Source organism: Sapajus apella, unplaced genomic scaffold (genome assembly GCF_009761245.1).
Source record: "Sapajus apella isolate SASKATOON/1434 unplaced genomic scaffold, GSC_monkey_1.0 scaffold38, whole genome shotgun sequence".
NCBI classification, from domain to species: Eukaryota; Metazoa; Chordata; class Mammalia; order Primates; family Cebidae; genus Sapajus; species Sapajus apella.
Genome location: NW_022436978.1, coordinates 3,219,177 through 3,246,864, shown reverse-complemented (window position 1 = coordinate 3,246,864; position 27,688 = coordinate 3,219,177). Strand labels below are relative to the sequence as shown.

At 44.5% G+C, this 27,688-nt stretch overlaps 2 protein-coding genes and 1 long non-coding RNA gene across 10 annotated transcripts in view; 1 reads left to right on the top strand and 2 right to left on the bottom strand.

The window, feature by feature from the left end:
* The window catches only part of ZDHHC3 (zinc finger DHHC-type palmitoyltransferase 3), a 58,537-nt gene extending 57,785 nt beyond the window's left edge, over positions 1-752 (bottom strand). For 4 of the 6 annotated variants that reach the window (XR_004275069.1, XM_032298043.1, XM_032298048.1 and 1 more), the window contains exon 1: positions 547-722. The gene's annotated coding sequence lies outside the window, so the exon portion shown is untranslated. Of the gene's footprint in view, positions 1-546 lie in introns of all 6 variants that reach the window. The other 2 variants (XM_032298046.1, XM_032298047.1) reach the window with 1 other exon arrangement.
* A 74-nt stretch (positions 753-826) lies between these two features.
* EXOSC7 (exosome component 7) overlaps positions 827-27,688 on the top strand; it is a 37,074-nt gene continuing 10,212 nt past the window's right edge. For all 3 annotated transcript variants that reach the window (XR_004275070.1, XM_032298049.1, XM_032298050.1), the window contains exons 1-5: positions 827-930; positions 13,184-13,285; positions 13,593-13,687; positions 20,799-20,964; positions 25,197-25,267. Coding sequence is in view for 2 of the 3 variants with exons in the window: in XM_032298049.1 (XP_032153940.1) it covers positions 874-930; positions 13,184-13,285; positions 13,593-13,687; positions 20,799-20,964; positions 25,197-25,267 (491 nt within the window). In the remaining variant the exon portion in view is untranslated. The remainder of the gene's footprint in view (positions 931-13,183; positions 13,286-13,592; positions 13,688-20,798; positions 20,965-25,196; positions 25,268-27,688) is intronic.
* On the bottom strand, positions 5,599-6,314 carry LOC116564754. Its single transcript, XR_004275071.1, has 2 exons — positions 6,214-6,314; positions 5,599-5,858 (listed from the first exon to the last, which is right to left on the bottom strand). It is a non-coding gene; the product is annotated as an uncharacterized LOC116564754 (long non-coding RNA).

Here is a 27,688-nt window from a genome sequence, read left to right as displayed (position 1 = left end):
CGCTAGGAAGCGTCAGGGACGTCCGGGCACTGCGCACCAGCTAGCGCCGGTTACCAAGCGCCTCCTCCCCCTAGTCTGTGGGACTATGCTCTGATAAGCGCCCAAAGCAAGAGGTCCCAACAAGGCACTGGGTCAGCGTTCGGTCAGAGTGAGCGAGTCAGCGAGAGATATTCCTGGGTGGAGGGGTGGGAACGCCTTAGGTCTAGTGTCCCCCACTCCCAGCCCGGACCCTTCCCACCGAGAACTACCTACAGAGGGCTGCATCGCCTCTCCTCTTCAGCCTTCCTAGGGACTAGAGAAGTAGAGGGGAGAAAAGCGGGGAAACAGCCACCCCCGGACCAATCACGACATCCGCCCCTCCTTAGTCGGGGTCTCTCTGTCACTCACACACTCACACACACACACACTCACACACACGAGCTCCTAGGTCAACTCCAGCTCTGAGCAAGTACGCCGCAGACCTCTCCCACTGCAAGTCCTCCGGCCCGTGTGGCTCTCCTCACCCCAGCTTCTTCACCCCAACCCCAGTTTCCCCTCCCAACTGACCGTGAAGCCGGAGGCAGTTCCCCAGTCCCAGGCCCCCGGTGGGGCTCCCGCCGCTGCCTTCCCCTGCAGTCCCCAACCCGGGACCCGGCCTCCGGCTGCGGCGATGGCTCCTCGGAACGAGGCGCCGCGGTTCCCTGGACTCGGCCAGACACCGGGCGGCGCGCAGGAGAAGCCCATCGAGCTCCCGGCGGTGGCGGCGGCCGCGGCTGCAGGAGCGGCCGCCGCGCAGGTTGATGACGCGTGGACGCGGCGGGTGGGGCATGGGGGAGTGGTCCAGCGGAGACGACGCGCGCAGATGACGTTTGGCTCGCGGGGCAGCTCGGCAGCATGGCGTCCGTGGCGCTGAGTGAGGCGGAGAAGGTGTACATCATGCACGGCGTACAGGTAGCGACAGCAGCGGCGTTGGGTCGGCCGCCGGGTTCAGCCTGACCCTGCGGGTCGCGGCTTGCCGTGGGTTCGCCAAGCAAGAGGCAGTCGAGCTGCGGCGACTCTCCGTTTACCTGTGATTAAACGGCTTTGCGGCTGGCGTTTGCCTTTCAGAGCTGGCAACGCGGACGTTTTTAAGACTGCTAGCGCATTTGCAGTTTTGCGGGTCTGTAAGATTCCGAACCCGGGCAGGAAGCGTTGGTCAGTCCCGGACGTATTTTCGTAGAGAGCATCGCCCATGGCCATCCCTTCGGCTTTCGTGCACTTAACTGGTCCGAGCCTCAGTTTTATTTTCTAGGAAATGGGAGTTTGGAGGTGGGCTTCTGGCCTGCCTTTCCTCGCTTCGTGGTTGGGAGGCGCATGCGAGGTGAACGCACTGTAAAATACAAATTACCGTACAAATAAAGGGAGAAGGGTTTTATATGGCAGTTTGTATTTTCAAAGTGGGTTCAGCTCGCATGCGCGTCCCAACTACGAGGTGAGGAAAAGCAGGCCAGAAGCGTTGGCTCAGGTTTGTAATACCAGCACTTTGGGAGGCCGAGGCTGGCGGATCACTACGTCAGGAGTTCAAGACCACCCTGGCCGCGTAGTGAAACCCCCGTCTCTACTAAAAAATACAAAAATTAGCCAGGCGTGGTGGCGGACCCCTGTAGTCCCCGCTACTTGGGAGGCTGAGGCAGAGATTGCAATAAGCCAAGCTCGTGCAACTGCACTCCAGCCTGGGCGACACAGTGAGACTCTGTCTAAGAAAAGAAAGAAAGAAAAGAAAATACAAATTGCTGTGCCAGTAAAGGGGAAGGGTTTTTAGACAGCGGCTAGGCAGCTGGTATCATAAGTGCTGTTTTCATTTTGCCAATGGAGAACTAAGATCCTAGGCAGCTAAAACCTAACGTCCTCTGTGCTCTACATTAAACCCCTGGTTTTGACCACTCCAGAACGAGGATTGAAAAACGTTGGACTGAAAAACGTTGGACGTGGTAACGAGCTACCCCGTATCTTCCTCTGGCTCTGTCTCCACTTAACCCACGGTGTGGTCCTCCTATCAGAGTTCTTCAGCCCACCCTTGGCAGAGTTCTGGTGACAGCCCCTCCTCATGGCTTTCCTCTCTCAGTAAAGTTAGTGGTCTTGGGATGTAGCCATTAGATTGAAGCGGCCAGCTATCATTAAAGTTCCACAACGTGAGTTAAGGCCATGTCCATTTAAAAATCGTGACCTGCTGTTACCTTCTGGGCCCTCTATAGATAAAGAAATGCCAATATTTAGCCAACAGGTTGCATATTAAGCCTGGTTAATGAAGTCAGAACTCACAGTTGCGAATTTTAGATATAATTCAGGATTAGGAATAGTGGGACATATGTGTGTATTACTGGGGAACTTGTATGTTATTTGTGTGTGAGGGGGCATAAAAATGCCCAAAAGCGGGCCGGGCGCGGTGGCTCAAGCCTGTAATCCCAGCACTTTGGGAGGCCGAGGCGGGTGGATCACGAGGTCAAGAGATCGAGACCATCCTGGTCAACAAGGTGAAACCCCGTCTCTACTAAAAATACAAAAAATTAGCTGGGCATGGTGGCGCGTGCCTGTAATCCCAGCTACTCAGGAGGCTGAGGCAGGAGAATTGCCTGAACCCAGGAGGCGGAGTTTGCGGTGAGCCGAGATCGCGCCATTGCACTCCAGCCTAGGTAACAAGAGCGAAACTCCGTCCCAAAAAAAAAAAAAAAAATGCCCAAAAGCAATTAGATATGTCTTTCCCTGCTATATTTTTATATACACTTTGTTCAGTTGATTTTTATCCTCAGTATGCTTTTTAGGGAGACGTTAAGGGTAACCATTTTTCTCTAAATTTAAAAACCTTTGGTTTTCTTTCTTTGTCACTGCAGCTTACCATGATATACTGACTCTGTCATGTGTCCTGTTTTCTCTCACATTTCAACTCTGAAAGTGGCACTGAGGCATGGATATATCTGTAACCTCAAGGTTAGAGATATCTTCCCAGCCCCTTTAATTCCCATGGCAGTTCATTATCCAGCAGCAGAGTTCCACCATAGTCATAAATCCTTCTTTATTGCTTTATAATGAGTTAGAAAATCGCTTATATTTATAACACACTGTTATCTGCTGGGTGCTGTCAAGGAAGAAAAGAGTATAAGCCTCATTTCTGGCCCTTGAGATGCTTAGGATCTAATTTGGGCAAAGTTAGTTAATTTTATTTACATCATATAAGTCTCTGGCATGTTATGTGGGAAACAGTAGGTATGCTAAAACATGGTTGTGAAATAAATGAAAGATAGGAGGGAGACAAAGAGAGTAAAAGTGAATAAAATAAAGACAAAGGTAATTTAAGATCTATGCCAAGGAAGTGGTATAGTTAGTGGAGGCTGAAGAAGTTAAAGTACACCAGGTGCTGGGCATGGTGGCTCATGCCTGTAATCCCAGCACCTCTGACGGCTGAGATGGGAGGATTGCTTGAGCCTAGGAGTTTGAGACCAGTCTGGGCAACACAGTAAGACCCCATCTCTAAAGAAATAAAATTCATTTTTAAAAAATAAATAAAAAAGAATTCCAGGGACTTGTAATGCTCTGAAGGCTTCCCTAAGGAGGCAGAATTGCTCCCCTAAATCCATATCAAGGATTTTCCCTCTGTATCTTCAGGACTCAGGTTCATTTATTCAACACAGAATGGAGCTGGGCTGAGGGGCTAGGAAGGAACCTGCCCTTAGTAGCTCTCATGCCAGAAGGAAGATGCAGAAATTATTAATGTGCTTGAGTGTATATATATAAAATTGTACTGAGTGCTATGAAGGAAAACACAGGGACACGATCTAGACTGAGAGGTCAGAGGAGGCTTCCCTAAGGAAATAGCATTTTAATTGGGCTCTCAGCATGACCAACAATTAAGTAGGCATGAGTGTTCCAGAAGGAAGGGATGGTGAATCTGTAAGTCCTCAGGTGGAGGACGTGTGGAGCCTAAGGGGTGGGTTGGGAGAAATGGTGGAAGATCAGCTTGCAGAGGTGGCCAAAGCATGATCCTAGAGGTCTTAGAGGCTCAGTCATTCCCTCATGATGGATCTTGGAAGGCAGTAATAGCCTATTGACTTGTCTGTATGGGACCCTTAAGGCCTAGCCAGTGTCCAGCACTTGGTAGGTTGTTAGCATTGAATGAGTAAGGTAAGCTTTAAAAGGGAAATGAGTTGATAGTGTTTTTATTTTTAAGTCAAACCTCCCTCTCACCACCATGCACATATTTGGCAAATGCTTAGCTCTGTGTATCACAGAGCCATGCCGAGTAACAGGCTTCAAATCGACCTCTTCATAAGGGCTTATGATCATTGGCCAAAAATATGTCATATTTATGGAGGAGCAAAACACAATTTACACTGTCCAAATATAGGTCAGGATGCAGGTGAATGAGCCTACCATGAAATCTTCATGGATTCAGTTCTGAAATCTCCTGAACTTTTGTTTTGCTGGTTAGAGAGTGCTGGCAGTGCACCTTAAGCGGTGCCTGCCTGGACTCCTGTTGCGTGTATAGTCCTAGTCATTTTATGGTTTACTTTTCACCTTTGGTCCAGTAAAGTCCATTTCAGCTTCTGATGTCCCTTTCCCTTCAGCCTTTGGTTCTTTTACTATTTCAGGGAGTATTTCATCTTGTTTTGGTGATAATTAGAAGTAGTTGAAGTCAACCTTATGATGTTGTGTTCAGGATTCAGTTGCTAGTAATGGTAACCAACACACTGGCTCAAGCAAAATAGTGTGGATTACAAGGCTACAAGTGTTTCTCCAGGAATCCATGGGCACTTGGATGAGCAAGGCTCTCTCTTGCCCATCTCTGCCTTTTTTTCCCCTCTTTGCTTTGTTTTGGTCTCTCCGCAGATTGGTTTTCTGTTTCTTGGGCCAGTGGTAGAAATAATGTGGTTCCTTCTGTAAAAGAGACCATTCCTTCTAGTTCAGTTCTGAACTCATGTTTCCAAGAGAAAGAAACTGGTTCTTTTTGGGGGTGGAGGGAAAGGGTAGATAGAATAATTAGGCTAAAACATGGCTATTAGAGGATGTGTCACACTTGGGAGAAGTTAGTTTGTGAGAAGGTAGGATGGATCATTTTAGTTTTGGGCAGAAAATGAATCCACTTCAGATAGTTCAGGAGACTTTTATGATGGGACTCTAGAGCAGTGTGGGTAGGTTTCAGGGAAGCAGTAAGAGATGTTGAGGAGCCTGGAGACAAACAACTACTGGGAGTGGCTACTGCCCTTAGTCCAAAGGGGCTCGGTGAGGAAACAGTATTACCATATTTCAGTGATAGCTGGAACTGTGGAGGAAAGCTGTCTAACAGAAGTCATGGTCTTGGATAGATGCAAGCCCTATCAGAAATGTGGCCCCTCGGGGGTGAGGGGCACCCTCTGATCTGGTATTTTATATTGGGCAAATTCAACCAGAAGCCAGCAAGGGGAGTCTAGGTGATACAATTTGAGTCAACCTGGTGAACAGATCCCCTCTCCCAGGGGAGAACAGAGAATCAAAAAGGTTAGTTAAATCAGTGTTTTGATAAATGATTTGGTTGGTTTCTGTTAGGTTCTTTTTCAGTCTTTGAAGGCTGTATCCCATTCTTATTAGGTACATATTATAATTTTCATTTCATTGAATGTTTACTACAGTTCTGAAGGTTAAGTATTATCTCTACAGACATGGAACTGAGCTCAAGGTGATAACAGTAATTGAATGGTGGAGCTGGGATTTAAATTCAGATCTGTCTGATTGCAAAGCCCGTACTTGACTCTGAGGCCACCCTCCTGCCTCATTGTCTTCCACTTCCTCAGTAGGGATCCCAAGATCAAGGTGGGAGAGAGTCTTTACTTCTTCTACCTCCTTTTCTTTCCCCTTTCCTCTGAAAGCTTGTGGGAACAGGAAGAGAAGGAGAAGGTTCTAATTGACATCCCACTCCCCGGTTTTTCTAGAGCTTAAATAGTATATGGCATATGCTGCTGTATTGTTTTGGTTGCATTTTTCCCACATTTATTGTAAGTTCCTTTAGAACCCTATGTTGCATTTCTTTGTATAGGTTTTGTCTTACTAGTGAACGGTTTTCTCTGCAGAACTTGGGGCAGACGTCAGAATTTTTAGAATCTAGGATTTATTCTCTTTTCTGGCTTAATCGGCTAGATATGTATTTTCTGCATCCAGGAGAAGCCATTGCTAACTTCCCTCCTAGCGCAGGGATTCTAAAGCATTGAAGTGCGTATTACTCACCTGCAAAATAACGATTCTGAGGCTTCACCAACATTCTGAATCAGACTCTCTGGGGCTGGAGTCTGAAAATGGACATTATCATAAAGTGTTGGAAAATTTGGGGGCAGTCATCAGACATTGGCCCATGGACAAACCATTGACCTGGTTCAGACCAAATCATGATGCAAGAATCTCTGCTCTCTCCTGCTGAAGTCACATGGTTTCCTTGCCTCTGCTTGAATGAGGCTGTGGAGTCAGGTTGAGCAGGCACCTTCACCGTTTATAATAAGTGATTTTGCTTGCATAACTGAGCCTGCTTCCCCTTGTGTAAAATGGGGACATATGCACCTGGAGGTAGAATGGGGTTATGAGGAATGATGAGATAGGAGATGTCAAGCACTTGGCCTGTGGTCAACACAGAAAAAATGCTGGCTCCCTCTCAAGTTTGTTTTTCCATCAGAAGTGTGACTTTGTCCTAAACCATCCACACTAGATACCCAGCCTTCAGAGTGACCTCATTAAAGATTCAGCCTGTGGCTGTTGAGTATTAAACCTCCTTTAATTTGAAGGAATTGGGATTTTTCAGTTATCTCAAGAAAAGAGGTAGGCCATGTACAGTGGCTCACACCTGTAACCCCAGCCCTTTGGGAGGCTGAGGTGGGAGGATCACCTGAGGCCAGGAGTTGGCGACCAGTCTGGGCAACATAGCAACACTCTATCTCAAAAAAAAAAAAATTAGTCCGGTGTGTGATGATGTATGTCTGTAGGCCTAGCTGCTTGGGAGGCTGAGGCTGGAGGAGATTACAGTGAGTTAAGATTGTACCCCTGTACTCCAGCCTGAGTGACAGAGAGAGGCTCTGTGTCAAAAAAAAAAAAAAAGAGAGAGAAAAGGGATATCTGTGGCAAGAGCTGGAAAGCCCCCAGGCAGCTCTGAGGTACCACCTCTCGTGGGCTCTGTGGATTACCTCATGGCCTGTGTGGCTGTCTGACTGTCTTTATCTCTAGCGACACCTCTGCTTTCTCTCCCAAGATTTATCCCTTCTCTCCAGCCACTTGCTGTCCAGCTTCCCTCCTTTGTGGAGCCTGCCTCTGCCAAATACCTTTACTTTTGTGTGGCCTCTCTGGGCTCCTCCATATCATGACCTGTCAGCTCCTTTTTAACTTCTTTCTTCTCTCAAGAGTTTCTCAGATCAGAGATCAGATTCCAGTGAAAGAATCAGTTTAGTCTGCTAGTATTTGATGCCAAAAAGAGCCGGTCGCCCTGTGGATTATATGCCTTTGGTTAAGGGACCTATCCCTGGTCTTAGCTGTTGGAGTTGGATTATGACTGTTATGTGGTATTTACAGGGCTGTAGGCACAATAAAGCTTTCCCAGTCAGCCAACTGAGTGCTGTGGCCATGACCTGGACATTAAACTGGCCCTCATAGGTTCACACCTGGCCATGGCAGTTGATTAACCCCATCACAGGGCTCCTGGGACCCTATGAAAGCCATTTTAATGTATGTTCTTGGCTATGGAAGGGAGTTGTGGCTCAGCCGATGGCTTCCATTTCTTTTCTGCGGATCTAGCTTTCATCATAAGCATTGTTTAGGGGTACAGCGTGGAAGAGGAAGATCAGGGCCTCAGCTTAGTTTTCAACTATGAGATTGAGCAGGCAGTATTCAGTTGCTCAGTCTGGCCATGACAGAATTAGAGCTGGGTCCCAGGACTTTTGATTTTTAGCTCTCTGACCTTTCTGTTTACAGACCCATGGCACAGAAAGCCTTATGCCCAAACACCGCAGGTGCAGCCTTATGGAGCCATATCCTTTCAGAGGAATCCCTGGCTACTCAACAGGGTTGGAAAGTCAAACAAGGATCAACACCTAGTTTTTCCTATTTTTCATATTTATAGAGGAGCAAAACACAATTTACACTGTCCAAATAAAGGTCAGGATGCAGGTGAATGAGCCTACCATGGAATCTTCACGGATTCAGTTCTGAAATCTCCTGAACTTTTTTTTGTTGGTTAGAGTGCCGGCAGTGCACCTTAAGCAGTGTCTGTCTGGACTCCTGTTGCTTGTATAGTCCCAGTCACAGGCCTGAGCCTGCGAAGCTGGACCAGATATGGCCCCTTTCCTAAGGGAGTGGGGGTCACCTTCTAATAGGGGAAGGAATTTAGTCTCACTTCTCTAGGAATCTCTGGAGTATTAGACAAGTCAAAGCAAGGTAATGAGGGACTAACACAACCTCAGAGGACCACTTTGAGTATAAAATCCTTCCAGGTGTGTCAGATTGGTAGGGCCAACTTGTCAGTTTCTATTAAGAAGTACAGTAATAGGACTGGGCTTCCTAGGTGTCAGGGAAAGCAGGTCTGGGCTTAGTTAAATGTCCTTCCACTCTGTCACAAACAGGAGATTGAAACTTAGGTGCCTCCATTCTTATCTGTAACCTCTCTCAGGGTTGTTTTTGAGGATGTAGTGAGTTAATATGCATGCCCCCAGCAGCAGGGGAATGGAACTGCTTTGGGGGAACTCCTATGTGTAATACTGCAGGGCTCCCTTAAATGCTTAATGATGTTTCTGTTCTCTTGTAATTCTGTAAGGTCAGGGTTATTCCCACTTTCTAGATGAAGAAACAGGCTTAGAGCTATTGAGGTCAAGGTCACAAAACTGGCATGTGACAGCAGAGATTTAAATATAATTTGGAAGGTGACAGTTTCCACCACACTACACCACACCCAACTGGTAGGGTTATTGTGATCACATGAGTAACAGCTATGAAAGTTACCAGGAGCTATCCTGACATCCAGAAGCCCTTGATCTAGAGGCACGTCGGTCTCCTCTGCCGAGAAGGAGAGGATACCACTCCATGCTGTTAACATCTCTTGAGTTTTAAAATGGAGCTTTTACTTCAGGGTGACTCTTATTTAAGTGTTCATACATGGATTAATTCGTTTGCTACTGACTACTTCAGATAAATAAGAACTGTGGCAGAGCACCAGGCTCTGAGCTAGGCCAGGCAGGTTTGGGCAATTTCCTAAGTCTTTTATAAGGAGAATTATATTTAAAAAAAAAAAAAAAAAAAAGTTGCCCTGGGTACAGTGATTCATGGGCTGGTTAGTTTGGGTTTTTTGGTTTGTTTTCCCCTTATTCTTTAGGTGCTTTTTTTCTATGGAAAAAATTATGCATGCTTGGAAAGGAAAATTTGTAGCTTAACTTTTGCTTATCACCTGAACCTTCTCCTGGGAGGCAGAGTGAATTAAAGGGTAGAAAGGCAGTATCTAATCAGGCTCAGTTTTCTGAGAGCCCACCAGCCCCATCCTCGAACAAGTAGGTTTTCACTATAAAGAGGTGTGACTAACCTTCAGAACAAGTGATATTTTAGAAGTAGTTAGACCAAATGTGGTGGCGCATGCCTGTAATCCCAGCACTTTGGGAGGCTAAGGTAGGAGGGTCATTGAGACTAGGAGTTTGAGACAGCTTGGGCAACATAGCAAGACCCCATCTCTACCAAAGAAAAGATTAAAAATCAGCTGGGTATGGTGTCATGTTCCTGTAGTCCTAGCTACTCAGGAGGCTGAGGTAGGATTGCTTGAGCCTAGGAGTTAGGAGTTTGAGCTGCAGTGGGCTATGATCACCATTGCACTACAGCCTGGGTGACAGTGAGACCATGTCTCAAAAAAAAAAAAAGAAAGAGGCAACAGTAGTAAACCCTGTGACCTTGTGTCCAAGCCAGTTCATGCTATGAAGGAGGTCTGTGCTGAGTCCTTTTGTAAAGTGAAGAGACCCTTTAGAATGCAGCGGACTGTGTAGCATAGCAGTTAAGAGCTCTGACTTGAGGTTCAAATGCTAGTTACTGGCTGTGTGAACTTGAGCCATTCATTTGACATCTTTTAACCTCAGTTTTCTCATTTGTAAAACAGAATGGATAGCACTATCTTACAGGATTATTGAAAGGATTAAATGGATTAACTGTGCAGTATTCCTCACACATCTGGTGTATAGTAAATGCACAGTAAATAGCAGCTGCTATTATTTATTGCAAATAATTGCAGCCATTTTAATTTATAGATCTGTGGAATTAGAGAACTACATTTGAGACTAATTTAATTTAATCTCCATCTTTTACAAATAAGGAAGCTAGTCCAGAGAGGGAAGGGGCTTATCTTAAGTGGTGCTAGTTAGTGCCAGGAGCTGGCCTGGAACCATGAGTCATGTTGCTACTGATACCGTATCTACACCCCATGAAGAACTTCTTGTCATTGAAGTTTCTGGGCTGGGTTTTCACTTTCCTAGCTGGGGGATGGGGCACATAGAGGTGGAGAGGGGTAGAGTGTCAGAGATTGAGCTAGAAAGCCTTCAGGTTCCATGGGTGATGTTGGGAAGAGACACAGTTACATAGTTAGGGGTCCTCTGGTGAAGAGAGATCACCTTCTGGAATTCTACCCCAAAGGCTCACTCTCCTAGACTTGAAATTCTGTTGCTTTTTGAATTCATCTCCAGACTCAAGATGGAGATTTCCTCCAGGGAGGAAATGTGCAAAATGTGCTGGAAAAGGATAGGCTGCACAGGACCTTCCATCTGATTTGTGATGTTTATTTTCTGTCATTGAAAAGTTAAACGGGTGAAAGAGCTGAAGCAAATATGGCAGAGGGTGATCATCGGTACTGTGTGGTAGGGACATGCCTCTGTGTTTTGCTTTTCTCTGTTTAATTTCTCAAAAAAAAAAATCAGTCACATATTCTGTTATCCAGGCAGTTTAAAGGTAAACTGCCAGTCACATACTTTAGAGCAGTAGTTTATTTTACTTTTTATGTTTCTGGGAAGCATCAACTCTTTGGAGAATCTGATGAAACTAATGATTCTTTTTCTGGAAAAAAAAAAAAAACTGCTTTTGAAAAATGTTTATGAAGAGCTCTAAGAGCCAATGGGGAATGATTTCCTGCATATATATAGTTTTTTTTTTTTTTTTTTTTTCTAAATAAGAGAGTATCTAAAGTATTCCTCTCTTCATATAAGAAACAAGGGGATATTAAAAAATTAATGTATTTGCTTATTTGTGTAGAGAAACTACAAGAAAGATAAACTAGAAACTAAAGAGAAATCTGGGGTGGATTGGAAGAAGGGGACATGAAAATAGCATAATACAGAGAAGAGGAGAGAGAGGTTTTTCTGAGCATACTTTTCTGAGAGTTTTGTCTCTTAGAACTATAATGATAACTCACAAACCCCGAAAGTAAATAAGTAATTTAAAACATAACCAGGATGTGGGGGAACCCCAACTGGAATACAAAAATTTACAAATGAAAATTAGCCAGGCATGGTCACGCATACCTGTAATCCCAGCTACTCCAGAGGCTGAGGCAGGAGAATCGTTTGAACGCGGTTGGCGGAGGTTGTAGTAAGCTGAGATCCTGCCACACTGCACTTAAGCCTGGGCTACAGAGCCATTGTCTTAAAAAAAAAAGTGAGTCTGTGTTACAAATGAATAATGTAACTGCACAGAAGAGCACTGTGGAAGAAAAGAACTAAAACTAAAGTAACTGGAAAACAGTATTTTGGCTGGATACTATGAAGCTAAAGACAGAACTTTATGCAAATAGTGTATGCTGTTAGTACAGGGGTATAGGTTAGAAGTTCGGAAACTGGTATACGAGGACTGAACAAATACAGAAATGCATGGTAGCTAATAAGAGCCGGCTTTCTCCTTCTTTGAGAAAGAAGTTACAAATAAGCAAAGGAGAAAGGTTAGAATGAACCATATGATGTTAGATTGGAATTGAGCTATCAGTATGAACTTGTGGCTTTTTAATAAATATGTTGATAGATACAGAATTAAACATAGATTTGTGTGGGGGGGATTAGTATGCATACCTATATTTTCTAGCTTTGTCTGCTGAGAAGGTCTGGAAGAAATAATAGTCCCAACAGCAATGAACTTAGCGCCTAGATCCTGGTTTTAGGTACCATTCTGCAATAAAAGCAACCAGGGCTCTTTGGAGAAAGGCTTGATCCCTAGGGTTGGGCAGAGAAAACACAAGAGGATAGATAGCTTCTGTTGCACAAAGTAAAAATTACTCACAAAAAGTTGGAGGCATGTTGAAAGATCACAAAACTCACCTAAGAAGCCCCCAGTGGCCAAATTTGGAACACTTTGAGCAGCAAAAAACTAATGATAGTATTGGATTATAACCATAGCATAAAATATATCAATTAGTTGTACTGATACAAATAATTGAAGAAGTAAATAAACAGGCAGAAGGAACAGGCAGTGTGTAGACCACTCTGAAAATCATCTTCTGCCAACTTACAGGAAGTCAGCAAACTTCCTGTAAAGGACTAGATAGTGAAGATTTGAGGCCTTATGGATCATGTCTCTGGCCCAACCACTCAGCTCTGCTTTTGTAGTGCAAAAGCAATCATAGACAATACCTAGACAAGTGGGTATGGCTATGTTCCAGTAAAACTGTTTACAAAAGCAAGGGAACTTAGTTTGTTGACCTTGTTCTAGGGAATGCCTCTTTTAGAAGATTAGGTGTCTTTCACTATTTACGCGGTAGATCTTGCTGAGTTTTAGGGGTAGGAGGGCTTCAGTTGAGATGGTTGTACCCTGTAGCTCTGACAACATATACTTCTTGGTGCAGTTTAAGAATTGTAGGTTTGGAGAGAGGTGGCTTGTTTTATCTCTTGTTTGATCTTGTTTTGTGTGCATGTTCTATATAGTGGCATGTAGTATCGATTTTGCAATCGGACACAACTGGCATGGAAAACTAGCTTTGTCTTCACTAGCTATAGGACCTTGGACAAGTCACTCAACTCTTCTGAGTTTCTATTTCCTCATATGTAAAATAGTCATATTATTAGCTGCAAGGACAGAATTTTAGATGATCCACTAAGAGGAAAAGAGGTATACTGCGTATGTCTTCTCTAGGGGGATATGAGTGAGTCAGTTTAGGAGTCTGTTGTTGGTCTGGGGTAACAGCCTTAGGACTGTGGTTGTTAACACCTAGGAAGACCTCCGCGTGGATGGCCGTGGCTGTGAGGACTACCGATGTGTCGAAGTGGAAACTGATGTGGTGTCCAACACCAGCGGATCCGCCAGGGTCAAGCTGGTGAGTATTGGACCATGGTTCACTCCCAGGTGGAGAAACAAGTAGGTCCTAAGGAACGAGCTGTTGATGCCTTCTGGCTTTTGGAATTCAAATTGCTCTTGGGGACATCCAAGATCCAAGCCAGACTCAGGGAGGCGGGGGTCTATCCAGATCTGAAAGACTGCTCACTTCCTCCAAAAGCCACTTTCCAAGTCTTAGCACGGCTCCTAAGAGAGTCCCCCAGGGGTGTATATCCACAAGATGAGGGAGGTGGTGGAGTACCTGGCTGCCTGCCCTGAATGAGGATCCTTCTTGCATGTGTCTGCAGGGTCACACAGACATCTTGGTGGGAGTGAAAGCAGAAATGGGGACGCCGAAGCTGGAGAAACCAAATGAAGGCTACTTGGAGTTCTTTGTTGACTGGTCAGTACTGTCTATGCAGATATTTTTAAAGAAAAATGATTTTAAAACTGAAGATTCAGAAAATGAACCTCTAGTTTGCTGTTGAACTCACTTTTATACTTATTCAGCCATCCAGCAAGCATTTACTGACCTCCTCCTATGTGCCGAGTACCTAGTCAGGACTCTTGGCTTGCGTCCTGCCCTAGTCTTAGCCACCTGGCGATTGCTGAGCCTTGTTTTTTCTGTCCAATAAAGGAGGACATCTGCCAGGCAGCCTAGCACATGACTGTGACGCGGGTCAAATGAAGTGCAATGTGTGTTACGGTGCTTTGAAAAATATCATAGACAGACAGTAAGGATCATTTGGTCTAAATGCCCTGTTTTTCTTCCTGCTCTAGTTCTGCAGAAAATTGTTCATGATTTGGTTGACAGATGAGGCCTAGGGTGAGCCAAGCAGCCTGACAGGCTGAGGAAGTGGCAGCTAGGCAGGCAGTATGGGTGCTGGGAGGAGAGAGGGTTCTGCAGTGTCTGCAGCCAGCCTTGCGCCAGAATGTCACTTCCTTCTCTGGCCGGCTTTGTGATCTCAGGCTGGTTACTCAGTCTCACTGTGGCCAAATTTCTTCATCTAAAAAATGAGGATAATAAATAATACCGTGGTGATGAAGAGGAAATGAAAACAGAGTGAATACCTAGCACAGTGACTGACTCCCGATGGGCTTTCAACAAGTGTTATTTCTCCTTGTTAGCTCCACTGTCTAGGGGTTGGGGCTTTTTATTGGGTTGCCAGCCAGGTCCCATCTTCTATCAATTACCTTACTTCTGGAAGCCAGGCCTTTTTCAAGTGGGTAAGGATCTCTGGGCTCATGCTAGGTGTAGGTGTATAATGTTGACCCTGTATCAGGATCCCTAAGACCACCCTCATAGTCGAGATTTGCTAGACTTACCATATAGTGATACTCATAGCTAAGGTTTATTACAGCAATGAAAATGCAGTAACTTATTTGTGATATTTCTGCCCAGGAAAGCCCATTAGAGACTCAGCACCCAAGATATTTACCGAGGGGCTGGTCACGCAAGACACTCCCTGCTTAATACATAATGAAGTTTTCTAAAGGAAAGCAAATAACCATATTATTATGGTATATTAATGCTCAGCATAAACCATATTATTTGCAGTATCTAGGCATAGTGGACTACCCCCATCAGTTTACTATTGACTGAGAATAGTCTGAGAGCCAGGTTCCTGGATACCAGCCAAGGGCCAGTCTTACAAACAGACCCTTCTGAAGATAGCAGCTTTGGGCCATAATGGCGGCCTTTTCTGCATAAACGTTAACCCACTTTTGTAGAGTGAGTTACAGTCTTCCAGTCCACACTTCCATATACAGAAGCTGATTCTCACAGCACTCCTGTGAGAGAGACGACAAATGAGTTCTGAGAGTGTAAGTGACTTTCCCAGGGTTACAAAGCTAAAAATGCCAGCTCAGATCTGTCCAACCTGTGAATCTTTGCTTGTTTTACTTCAGGCAGCCTGTGGAAGCCAGCTTTGGAGGGCTGTTCTTGGGAGTCCAAGAACTATCCGTGTTCATTTTTCTGGTTAATTTTTTTCCAGCCTACTCCTGTCCCCTGCTCTGGTCCCCCAAGTCATCTCTCCTGGTTCTGCACATCTCTTACCAGCTTGAGTTGTTCCATGGAAAGGCCCATCTTTTAAGTCACTGTGGATGATGATGACCTTGTTCAGGCCCCCAACTTACCTTTTCCTTTGTCTTTGGAGGAAGCAAAATGCCTCTGCTGACCTTGATCTGCCTAATTCAGTGCAGTAACCAGTCACTGAGGAGCAGACAACGTGTAAGAAGCTTGTAATTTGCTTTCCTTTTCATCTCCTTCATTACCTTCTACCTCACTCGTTTTAGGCAGACCAAAGACATTCAGCTCAACCACACCAAAGAGAGGGTGTTGCCCTCAGATACTTGGTGTGGGGTATACATTTCACTGTGTCTAAACCTGACTCCAAGTTAGCTTGCTGCCCTTGTCCCTTTCTTGTCCCAGCTGTAAAGGAAGAGTGACTCTAGTGTGAGAGGATCCTTTGAGTTGCCTCTCCCCAAGATCTGGCTTCTAGAAGTAGCCCATCTTTCCTGGCTTAGAGTGGCTGCCTGCTGGTCTCTTTTCTTCCTCTGTGGTCTCAAAAGGATCCCCACAGACCTAAGAGCTCCAGTTTCCAGATAGTTCTCCTGAATCGATTTCTCAAGATAGTCTTAAGGTGGCACACTTTAGCTTCCTTAAGTGGCTCAGCTAATGTAATCAGCCCAGCAAGTAGAATCACCGTGAGAGAACCACAAAACCCATTTCCCACAGAGATGGGAGATGTTACCAAGCACTGATGGCTGCCACCTGTATCAGAGCCTCACTTGAGTCTTCAAGGAGCATAATTATTTTAATTGCATAAACAGGCACATCCCTTTATTCTGAATCAGTGAATAGGAATGGCTTCTGGACACCTGTAGATGTGCCCAGCAATAAGGGTGCCACATGCCCACTCCCACCCTGACTCCAGGCATAGGGCGACTCAAGTCATTTGTCTTTCCACAGGCCGAAACATAGTTGCTACCTAGTGGAAGGACAGGAATTGGTGGTGTTGGTGGTGGCGGCGGCGGTGGTGGCGGCGGCGGTGTTGGTGGTGGCGGCGGTGGTGGCAGCGGCGGTGGTGGTGGCGGTGGTGGTGGTGGCGGTGGTGGGGGCAGTGCTGAGGGTTTCTCTTGCTGCTCTGAGTCTAGTTTGATTTAACTTCTTGTCAACAACTTCTAGTTTTAATTAAATTCCCAGGGGTAGAGAGGTCTCAGAAAACCAGTTGATTTTCTGCTAATTCATTTCATTTGGTTTTGTCTGCTTGGGATGATAATATATGGAGCCAAGATAGGCACTGTCACCACCTCCATAATTTACTGTTTCCTGGGAATGATGAAAAATCTTCGATATAGCCCTCACAGCCCTTTGGAAAGGCTGCTGCATGGACCCTGAGTCCTGTTCCAGAGATGTCTGGCAGCACTGCCACTAAACTGGGAGCAAAATCGGACCCTTTCGTATCTTTGGTTTGCTGGTTGTAGTCTAAGAGTAGGCTCTTTTCAATGAGAACTTGGAAACTTTGGGAAAAGATGGTTTCTATCTAAAGCCCAAGAGCAAGATAGGATTTTAGTGAGCTGGTGTATCACTCTGGGCTGCCACTAGGTGGCAAGCCATCAGATTGCTTCTCAGTTCTCCGACCATTGTGTTGATGGGTTTAGGACTGTGGTTTAGCCTCCCAGAGAGGCTTGCGTTTTTAACTAGGGGAGTTTAGGAGAACATTTTTCATTCATAAATATTTCAGGATACCCTGCACTTGTCACTTCCCTTTAGGATCTTAACTATTTTTCAGTGTGATCACTTGTATTTTTCATCAAAATTGAACCAGAATCTTCAAGCCCTGCATTGGTGGGTAGAGCCACTATATCTGGGTTCCTTGCCTGCTTAGTGCTGCTACAGGGGATCCTTTTTCTGGCAGAAGGGCTGGGGGTGGTTATAAAGCTGAGGGGCAACCTGCAGAGAAGCCTTTTGAGGCTAATTGTAATCAGTCTCCCAAGCTGATGAGATAATCCTCTGGGAAACTTCAGACAAAGGCTTGTGATGAAAGCTCAGAATTTACTGTTGATCTGGTACCCATTTATAGGGAGGCTTCTGCAGGCTCAGAAATGAGCAGGTGTACACAGAGAGGAATCAGCCTTAGGGCCTGTGTTGGGGCCAGTTGACTACCGGAGGGTAAGGCCCTGAGTTATCCCTGCCTTCTGCTGTGAGCCTGGACTGACCTGGCTGTAAGACCATAGATTTGCAGGCTAGATTGATTGCCAGGCAAGCAACAATGGCCCCAGTGTCTAGAGTCCCTTTGCAGGTAGGCATGGCCTTGATCTCAGCCTACCCCAGTTAAACCAGAAATGTTCCAAGCAGAAGGGTGGAGGTGATGAGTCAGGAGGGTGGAGACCTGGAAGGGGTGGCATTCCCAGGATCTTAATTTATCCAACTCAGTAAACAATTTCCCACAACTCTGGAAAAGGGACTGATCATGCTTTATGAAGGGTCTGAATTGGTTTTGGTAAATGGAGAAAGCATTTGGTTTTATGCCCAAAAGACCAAGTGCGTACACCCCCCACTGAAGGAGTAGATTGTGATACATATGAGCAGGTGGCTAGAAGCCTGTGTGTTTTTTTTTCGCTGTCTCTGTAACAGAGCAGAGGAGCTTTTTATTTAGGGGTTCTGTGGTCTACATTCTTTGACTCCAACATTTGTGGTCTAGTGATAAGTCCCAAGACCAGAGCACCCATTCATTTCCTTGAGGCAAAAGGTAAACCCAAGGAAAGTAAATCTGACTAACATTAGAATGTAAACCAAGCTTGCCAAATTACAGATTCAAGGAGAGTACAGGGAAGCATAGTAGTTAAGGGCCAGGCTGCCTGGGTTAGAATTTTAGCTTACCAGGCACACTCATCATGTGGCGTTGGACAAATTACATAACTTCTGATTCAGTTTTCTTATTTCTAGAATGGAGTCAATATCTCCTAGGGTTGTTGTGAACATTAAATGAGTTAATACCCCTAAAGTGCTAAGAGTGGTGTCTAGTTCATACTAAACATTCAAAAAATGGTAAACTTTCCCTTCTTGTAAAGTGAGAGAGTTAGACTATCTGAAGTCTCATGGTGTCATCCTGCAGGTCAAATCCCACCTGTGAGATTTTTGTTTCATATCGGGATGTTTCTTTTTTTAGGTGGACCTTAAGTCAGGGCTGGAAAGTTTGCTTGCTACAGCCTCCATCATTCTCTATTAGTTGTATGTTGCCTTTTGTTCAGATACATGTAGTAACCTTACTGACCCTGGTAGGCATTTGGGTTTTCATCTTCTGAGGATGGTCTCTAAGGCCCTTTCCAGGTCTACATTTCTGTCTAAATTTGTTGGAAAGAGTCCTTGGGCTGTGAGTGCCCCAGTAGTGAAGTGGAATCCTCATTTCTCTTTGTCTTCACCCATCAGCAGAATATGGGGGCTCTAGCTTTCTTATGTTACTTAAAGCATTGTGCTCCATCCCCCACCCTGAATAATTCCCCTCCATTTTCCCAGCCTCCTCCCCAGAGTCACTGCACAACTATGGCACCATCCAGACACAGGAGAGCTCAATGGGCTCATGAGTCTCTAAACCTTCCTCTCTGTCTGACTGCTGGCTCTTCTGAAAGATAGGGTGTGTGTGTGTGTGTGTGTGTGTGTGTGTGTGTGTGTGTGTGTGTGTGTGTGAAGGCATTTAAAAATACGTAAAAATGTCCACATTAACCCAATGTCAAAAAATAACAAATTAATGGGGTATGATTTTATAGATGGACTAATTTAGACAGTTGGACCTGGGAAGCTCTATAAACTGTCCCCCAAGGCTGTAGAAGAGTTAATGCATTAGTCCCAGAGAAAGTAGTCACACCCAGGAGGATGTGCCCACTGCATTCAGGGAAACATAAACATTTTGAGCATAAGTATCTCTGACTGGATTTGTGTACACACAAATCTCTGTAGATGTATTTTTAAGCACTTAAAACACGGGACTTAATATTGATTGCTTAGTGTTTAAATTAAAAACAGGTTGTGTTTTGCTGGCTGTGCAGAGTAAAAACTTGGTCCCTGGTGACTTGATTATTTCACCATAAACAAGCTGCTTTTCTTGGCTTGATGCCTGAGTCCAGCAGAGGCAGGGAACAGCGAGGTTGCTATGGCAGTAATGAAGTCTCTCTTGGGGACTTTAAAGGGGATTCTGCTGGCTCACAGTGGTAAGGAAAGAATATGTAATTAGAGAGGCAAAATTTTATGTAACAGTGTAGTCTGATTATTTTAGAATTCAGTCTTTTACCTGTATTACCAAGTGAGATTTCTTTTAGTGTTATACAAATGGGGTGGGCACTGCCATGGGCCTTCACACAGGTTTTGCATTGCCTAGAATCCTCCTGCCTTTCTGGCCTGACCAGCTCTGCTCATCCCAGGTTTGAGGTCTCCTGTAACCCTGAACACTAATTGACACTCTGTGCCCCTCTCCTGCTCCCACCTCACTGTTTGCTCTCTATCGTGAAACTCCCCTACCTCATTGGATCTGCTGGCTTTGGGTCTGCATCTGCCTCACTCCGTCTCTGGGTGTCTGGTAGCTGGTGTAGGGCTTCCAGATGGGGTGAGGGTCAGAAGGCTTTCATACGTGATTTCATAGAGTCCATGCTGAAACCACTGGCTTCTTACCTTTCTGGTCCTTTATTGTTACAATAAAATGATTACTATAATGTTTACTTATCTCACATACATATTAAGAATTTGTTTGTATTAAGCCAAAACTCTCAGAAACGTCCTACTAAACACTTCGGTGTTTTTAGGGTGGCTAATGTTGAATCCCATTAGTTTTGTTGAGGTTATTGGTCATAAATATCAAGAAGCCAAAAAGGAGAAAAAAGTTTTTTTCTTGAAAAACACCAAATAAAGGAGGTAACCTACTATTTATGAGCCAATAATCTTTCTTTCTCTTCAGTACAGTGATATCTAAAGTTTATGACAAAGCTTTGACGTACTGTCATACATGTCTTTTAAGTCATTCCAGAAAGGTTATTGTGCTTACATTGTGGTTTTTACATTGAAAGTATCCTAGTGCATTCTAAAGCTGTGAAACTAGAGGTGGTATGATGAAACCCCTCTGTAACACAGACTGCTTCATTCCGTAGGGCTCTCCGCTTCCTGGGCCTGGCAGACAAGCGTATTTATTATACTCTGAAGATATGAGAGTTAATTATTATTGGCTGAGGTTCACATTACCATCACTTTCCTGTTTCTCTTTGGCTAAAGATGGCTTCTGTTAGAAACTATTGGGAAATCCCATCACACACTCTAACAAATCCAGGTCCTAGTGCTGGTCTGTTTCATTACGTGTGTCTGGAGGCAGGAAAGGTAGCAGATGCCATTCTTGTCTCATCTCAGTGACTTTCTATCAAGCAGCTGGCTCTTCCAGCATTCTACAGGGAAACTGGAATAAAGCCTTGCCTCTTTGCTTTTTGCACTTAGACTCACCCAGGTTTTTTGTTTCTGTTTTGTATAGTTCAGCCAATGCTACCCCTGACTTTGAAGGTCGAGGAGGTGATGACCTTGGCACAGAGATCGCCAACACCCTCTATCGGATATTTAGCAATAAGAGCAGTGTCGACCTGAAGACCCTCTGCATTAGTCCTCGGGAGCACTGCTGGGTTCTCTATGTGGATGTACTGGTGAGTATCACCTTGCTGTACTGGCCATATTCTACCTTTGTTGGAGACTAGTTTGCCTACTTTCCTTCTAGTGCTTTTTTCCTCTTCAGGTGAGTGGTTTCAACTTACAGGGTGAGATTAGTTGGGAAAATATGGTCTCCTATAATAATTTTTTAAAAAGTTAAATACAACATAGATGTAAGCAGCATATATATAATGCCATTCTATAGTAAAATTATAGTAATATAATGGTAGCACCTAAAATTGCCCATAAAAGTTGTCAGGGAAGAATGAAACAAGAGGTGGTCTCTGGGTTGTGCCAGACGGAGTTGATGGGCAGAATTTAGACAGGTTGGTACATTGTGTGTGGAAGGATGATCAGCTCTTTACGTGCATTTTCATTTAAACCATATAAACCTGTTGCAAAAGGTCAGTGTTATATTCCCCATTTATAAGTTAGGAAACTAAGACATAGGGAGGTTAAGTAACTAGCCCAGGAGGTCTCAGCTTGCTAGTAGTGCTGTTGGATATCAAAGTCAGGTCTGTATGATGTGAATACCTTCTCTGACCTCACTGTGCCATTGCTTTTTAAACAGCTCCGAGCCTGCTTGCCCCTGGTTTCCTGGGTAAGGCTACAGAGGCCTTGCTTCCTCCCACACAGAGCCCACTCCCTTAGGGATCTTTTTAGTCCAGCCTTTCCTTTCCTCCCTTGTACTTTGCCTCCCAAATACTCCTCTACCCGGGTTTTGGCACTCAATAGTAACTTCTCTGTGTAGCTGTAATTAATTATTTTGTTGTTGTTGTTTTTGAGATGGAGTCTTGCTCTGTCGCCCAGGCTGGAGTGCATTGGCGCGATCTCGGCCCACTGCAACCTCTGCTTCTGAAGTTCAAGCGATTTCATGCCTCAGCTTCCCAAGTAGCTGGGATTACAGGCATGTGTCACCATGCCCAGCTAATTTTCGTATTATTAGTAGAGATGGGGTTTTATCATGTTGCCTAGGCTTGTCTGGAACTCCTGACGTCAAGTGATCTGCCAGGCTTAATTTTGCTTTTGTATAATACTGTAGCAGTTGGTTGCTTGTTTATGTACAGGCTCTTGTTGGGTCTGTTTTATTCCTTTTTGTTAAATTTTGTGAGACTTGAGATTGGCAACTACATCTTCCACTTCAGATTAAGGACACAAAGCTAAGCCATTGGCCAAATAGATTCTTTAATGAATGTGCAGATAAAGGAGATTTGTGAACTGACGGTGAACTTCATTGAAAGAAACAGCCTGGCTCTGCATGTTGGCTCTACTAAAACAGGGTGGAGCTTTCTAGATTTTTCTAATTAATTTGATATTGGATGGAGTATACTCAAAAAGTAGCAGTGGTAACCATTATCTAGCAAGTAACTATTGCAATGCTACCACTAATAGGTAAAAGTAATGAAATTACAGATGTTTGCTTTTTTCCATCTCTGATAAGTGGGATGTACCTTGTAGTATGATTCCTGCCAAGCAGGCAGTTTTAGGTCCTGGTTTTGAGGAGGTGGGAACTGGCAACCTATAGTCCTTACTGAGGACGGTAGAGGCAGGCTTCATAGTTGCCCAGGGAGGTGCAGCCCTGTGACGTGAACTCTGGAGTTCCATCCTGTGTCTGAAGAACATTATGTCCTGTTCCCTTCCCCACTAGAAAAAGTTAAGACACGAGTGTTGCGGCACACTGCATTTGTTCATGATGCTAATGTGTTCATCCTCAGTATTCATGCACACTGGTACTTTTGTGGGATGGCCCAGTGATGGGGATGGAGGTGCTTTTGATTCAGTCAAACTCAAAGCAACAGAAGCCTGTTCTGTTAGTAAAGGCTTTTACAAAACTGATGAATATTGGGACAATATCTCAGCTCAGAAGCAGTCCTCTTCAGTGAGCAGGGGTTGCATGGTGTGCAGGAGTATCCAGGGGAATGTGCACTGTGTCCCTGTCATCCGTAGACCTTTCTTTTTTTAAGACTCCTGGCATTTGGATTTCTTCTGAAATATTTTTTAAAGGGTTTTGTTTATTTTGGAAGAACACATGAGCTTTTAAAATGTTGTCATTTTCTGACTGGGTGCGGTGGCTCACACCTCTAATCCCAGCACTTTGAGAGGCCAAGGTAGCTAGACCACCTCAGGTCAGGAGTTTGAGACGAGCCTGGCCAACATGGTGAAACCCCTTCTCTACTAAAAATACAAAAATTTGCCAGGCATGGTGGCGGGCACCTGTCATCCCGGCTATTGGGGAGGCTGAGGCTGGAGAATCAGTGGAATCTGGGAGGCAGAGGTTGTAGTGAGCTGAGATGGCACCATTGCACTCCATCCTGGGTGACAGAGTGAGACTCCATCTCAAAAAAAAAAAAAGAAAAAAGTTGCCATCTTCAGGAAAGTTTTTAATGAATTAGAAAAGCATTTTTGAAAATTATATTATTAATGAGGTAGATCCATTTTTGGCATTCACATAATTTTCATCAGTAGAGGGGTTCTTCCATGAAAGCCATGATGGGAATGTGCTTTCTGTGTGTGAGTTAGGGGACAGACTTTTGTTTAGGGATTAAGTTTTTATCCCAAACCTGAAGATGTACTGAATAGATTGAGTTCATGTTTGAAGCAAGGTGGTAGAAATCTTTGAAGCAAGGTAGTGGAAAAGAAATCTAAGTCCTCAGAGCCCATGTTCAGACAGTTATTAGCTGGGCACCCTGCCGTGTTTTCATACTTATTTACTTCAAACCTGTTACAGTCAGGTGACCCATCCGTTTCCAGTATTGTGTTTTTCCCCAGTTGGGTTATTTTATGAGAGTGAAAATTTCACAGAAATTTCACTTTGCTTTGCTCTTTGTAGTTCTTTAATGGCATCAGTTTTTGCCCCAGGTGGGATAACTGTTAGAAGTTTCTTGCACTAACAACACACAGTTGACCTTTGGTGGGGAAATTGGTCACAAGGCTGTCTTTTGATGGGCTCCTTCACAAATAATCACTAACCTTCTTCATAGCACCCCTTCTGCTGGGCTCTGGGGATAAAGGGATGAACAAAACTACAGAATCCCAGCCTTTAGGAGTTCACAGTTCAAATGAAGAGGAGATACACTCTAAACAAAAACAGAAATACGTGACTTTTCTTTCTCCATGTGACTTCTCACCTTATTTGGGACAGCCCAGTTGGCTTTATTCCGTAACCTCAGGCCAAGGCCTCTCTAAAATGAGGACAGAAGGATATGGCACCTTCCACTTAAATATGCTCTAACCTTGCTTGCTAGATGAGCACACGTAAGTGTACTCCACACTTTTGTTCATGGGCAGAAGCTTGTCCGAGAGACCTTAGTCTTCATTGTAAGTAATGTAAAACATGTAGTATTTCATGTCTGAGCATCAGGTATACATTGATTATTATATACAAGAGGTAATTCCACTAGTAAATGTGAACCTGTTAGCAGCTGAAGCATCAGTAGCCACCGTTCACTCCTTGTTTGGAGGCCAGCATATGTTAGCAAAGACTGGAGTAACACTTGGAGCACAATTGGGAGCCATTTGGGGCAAAATAAAAGTGATCAGTCCCACCTTCAGGGCAGGCCCACCTGCCTGGAGTGCCTGTGGGAGGAGCCCACCACAAGCCACAGCCTCTGACTGTTGATACCACAGCCCCGGCCAACCGTGACCTTGTGTGCATGGACCACGTAAGCACAGCCATGACAAGGCAGTGCCTGTAATTAGGGTGAAGGACTGTATCAGGAAGCTGCAAGTCACTGCATGGGTAGCCAGGAGAGCAGCCACATGTTATCTTTATTTGATTAACACACAGTCAGCATTTCTTAGAAATCAGTGTCCTTGACCACAGAATAGATTTAGGGAAAGAAAAAAAAATCAGTGTCTTGGCCGGGTGCAGTGGCTTATGCCTATAACTGGCATTTTGTGAGACTGAGGCAGGTGGATCACTTGAGGTCAGGAGTTCAAGACCAGCCTGGCCAACATGGTGAAACTAGTCTCTACTAAAAGTATAAAAATTAGCCGGGGGGTGGTTGTGCATGTCTGTCATCCCAGCTACTCAGGAGGCCGAGGCAGGAGAATTGCTTCAACCTGGGAGGCAGAGGTTGCAGTGAGCCAAGATTGCACCACTGTACTCCAGCCTGGGCAACAGAGTGTGTCAAAAAAAAAAAAAAAGCAGTGTCCTTTAACTGGGGTAGTGTTTAAAGTAAGGAATGATATTTGTTTTTCTTCCTTCTTCAATTCCTGTTTCCCTTAGCTGCTGGAATGTGATGGAAATTTGTTTGATGCCATTTCCATTGCTGTAAAGGCTGCTCTCTTCAATACAAGGTATGTCTTCCTGGAAACAGCTCTGCAAACCTGTGGAGAACCAGAGCAAACACTTGTAATTGAACACTGAGGAAAATTCTACTGTAGCTCATATGTGAAGATAACAGGGAGTTTTAACATTGAAAATGGTGCTATCTAATGTTAAACTCCAGAAAAGATATATTCTATATTTATTTTTTGTATTGTTATAAATAGACACCTACCATACAGAAAAGCCAAAAAGAGTAGACACCACCTACAGGCCAACTGTCCAAATAGTATTACTGAGTGAACTCTATGGGGACAAGGATTTTGCCGTTTTGTACTTGTCTATATTCCTAGCACCATGAACAGTGCCTGACACATAGTAAATGCTTGCATATTGCTTGATTGTACACGTGTATGTTCTAAAAACAGGGTAACAGCCTGCCCTTTGGTTTAAGAAGAGGAAATGGTTATTCCGCATGGTTCAGCTTTCCAAACAGGTTGTGTAGAAGGGACAAATTGCTAAGGTTTTTTGGAGTTGACATTCGTTCTGACTGTTTGATTACTAACCTTTCCCCTTCTATGCTCCAAGTACTTTGAGGAAAATTTGCAGCATTTATGAATAAATACGTGAGATAGGGTGTTCATCCCATGAGAGAGCCTACATTAAGGTAACAGAGGATCCTATTTAAAAAATGAGGATTAGAAATCTCTAGGGATATAACCTAAGGACGTAACTGAATAAATGAACAAAGACATTTATTCTAGGATGTTCATCACAGCTGCTTTGTAATGGCAAGAAACTGGAAACAATCTGAGTGTCAGCAACGTAAGGGATTGAAGTCCACAATTGATTAGCAGCCTACTTAAAGGCATGTTAATATGGAAAATCATTCACTAAATGCAGTCCACTCAACCTGGTTTTTGTTTGTGTGTTGTATTTTACTTTGCTGGTTCTTATATTTAATATGCTGGAAATAAATATATATCCCCAAGTGGTCATTGTAATTATTTTTCAGTGCTCATATTTTGGCCAACTTAACATTTATCTGTTTTTTTTTTTTTAGAGTTTTTCTATGGTGAATATAGACTACCTGTGTAATTTAGAGTGGACAAAGACAAATTGCAGGTGAAATATTTCCTGAGAATGAAAGCTGTAGAGTCCCCTATCCCTAGCTGTACCACATAGACTCCTTGTTGAGACTATTTGAAATGTGAGCCTGGTACTCGTGGCCACTGTGGGAGCTTGCGTGCCAGATCCCATCAGCAGTGGCCGGTGCTTGGGCCCTGCTGGGGAAGGAGAGGAAGTTGTCATCTGATATATTTCGAGCCTCAGATGACTCCCCATCTGCCAGCTGGTTCCTATAGGCACAGGGTAGAAGGAGAGACTGGGAACCTGACAAGGCTGTTTAGCTGTGGTGGAGGTGCTGGGCAAACTGTATACCAGGAAGATTAATCTAGCTGCTCAGGTATAAGCTTATATTTTATGGTTTTTGTCTTCCCTGTGGATGTGGGTCTCCTCTAATCCCAATCACACCTGTCATGGGCACAGCCATAGTCTCATCCTCAGACCAAGAACAGCCCTGCAGGAAGCAAGGAATGGGAACCCTGAATCCTCCTGGTATGTGGAGAGACTGTTGGTATATTCAAGGTCCTTTAGAAGGGTAAAGGCCACCTGAGGGTATTTTTTAGCCCTACTGCCCAGTCACGTTATAGCCAAAGGGCTGGGAAATTGAAAGATAATCTGTGTCTGGGTGTGTAAGCGTGTAAATGGTTGCAACTTATTCAAATAGGATATTAGTTGGTACTTGAGAACTTCCCCTAATGGGAAGGCTCCAACTAGGGAAGACCATTGCAGAACTCCTTGGCCCTTGTAGACATTCTCTGGCTGAAGCTCCCCTGATCTGATCTAGCTGCTGCCTTGTGTGTGGATGGCCAGCAGGGCTCAGTCATGGGGGCTTTTGTTAGAGCAACTGGGAAAAGTACCAATGCGGCTTCCATTACAGTAGCTGGATGGACCACCTCTTCCTTCCTGGCTCCTCCACCCCAGCCTGGAGTAAATTGACTTTATAAGTTAAATGTATTTTTCAGCACCCAGCTGAAGAAACAGAATGTTGCCAGCACCCTAGAGGCATGCCCCACCTTCTGTACCCCCATGCAGTTACATTCACTGATGATAACCAGCATCTTAAAAGGACAGATTACTTGTGTACTAGATAAAAATAGTATTATATACTATGTTCTCTTTTTGTGTCTGCCTCATTCACTGAGCATTGTGTTTTAAGAGATCTGTGTCACTGCCTTAGTCATAGCTTGCTTTTTGCTGTATGGTGTTTCCTTGTGTGACTTTGTCCAGTCTGCTTTTTATCCAGTCTACTGTTTATGGGCATCTGGTTCGTTTCGAGTTTGAGGCTACCACAAATACGGATGCGCATCATGAACATGTTTGTGCATGTC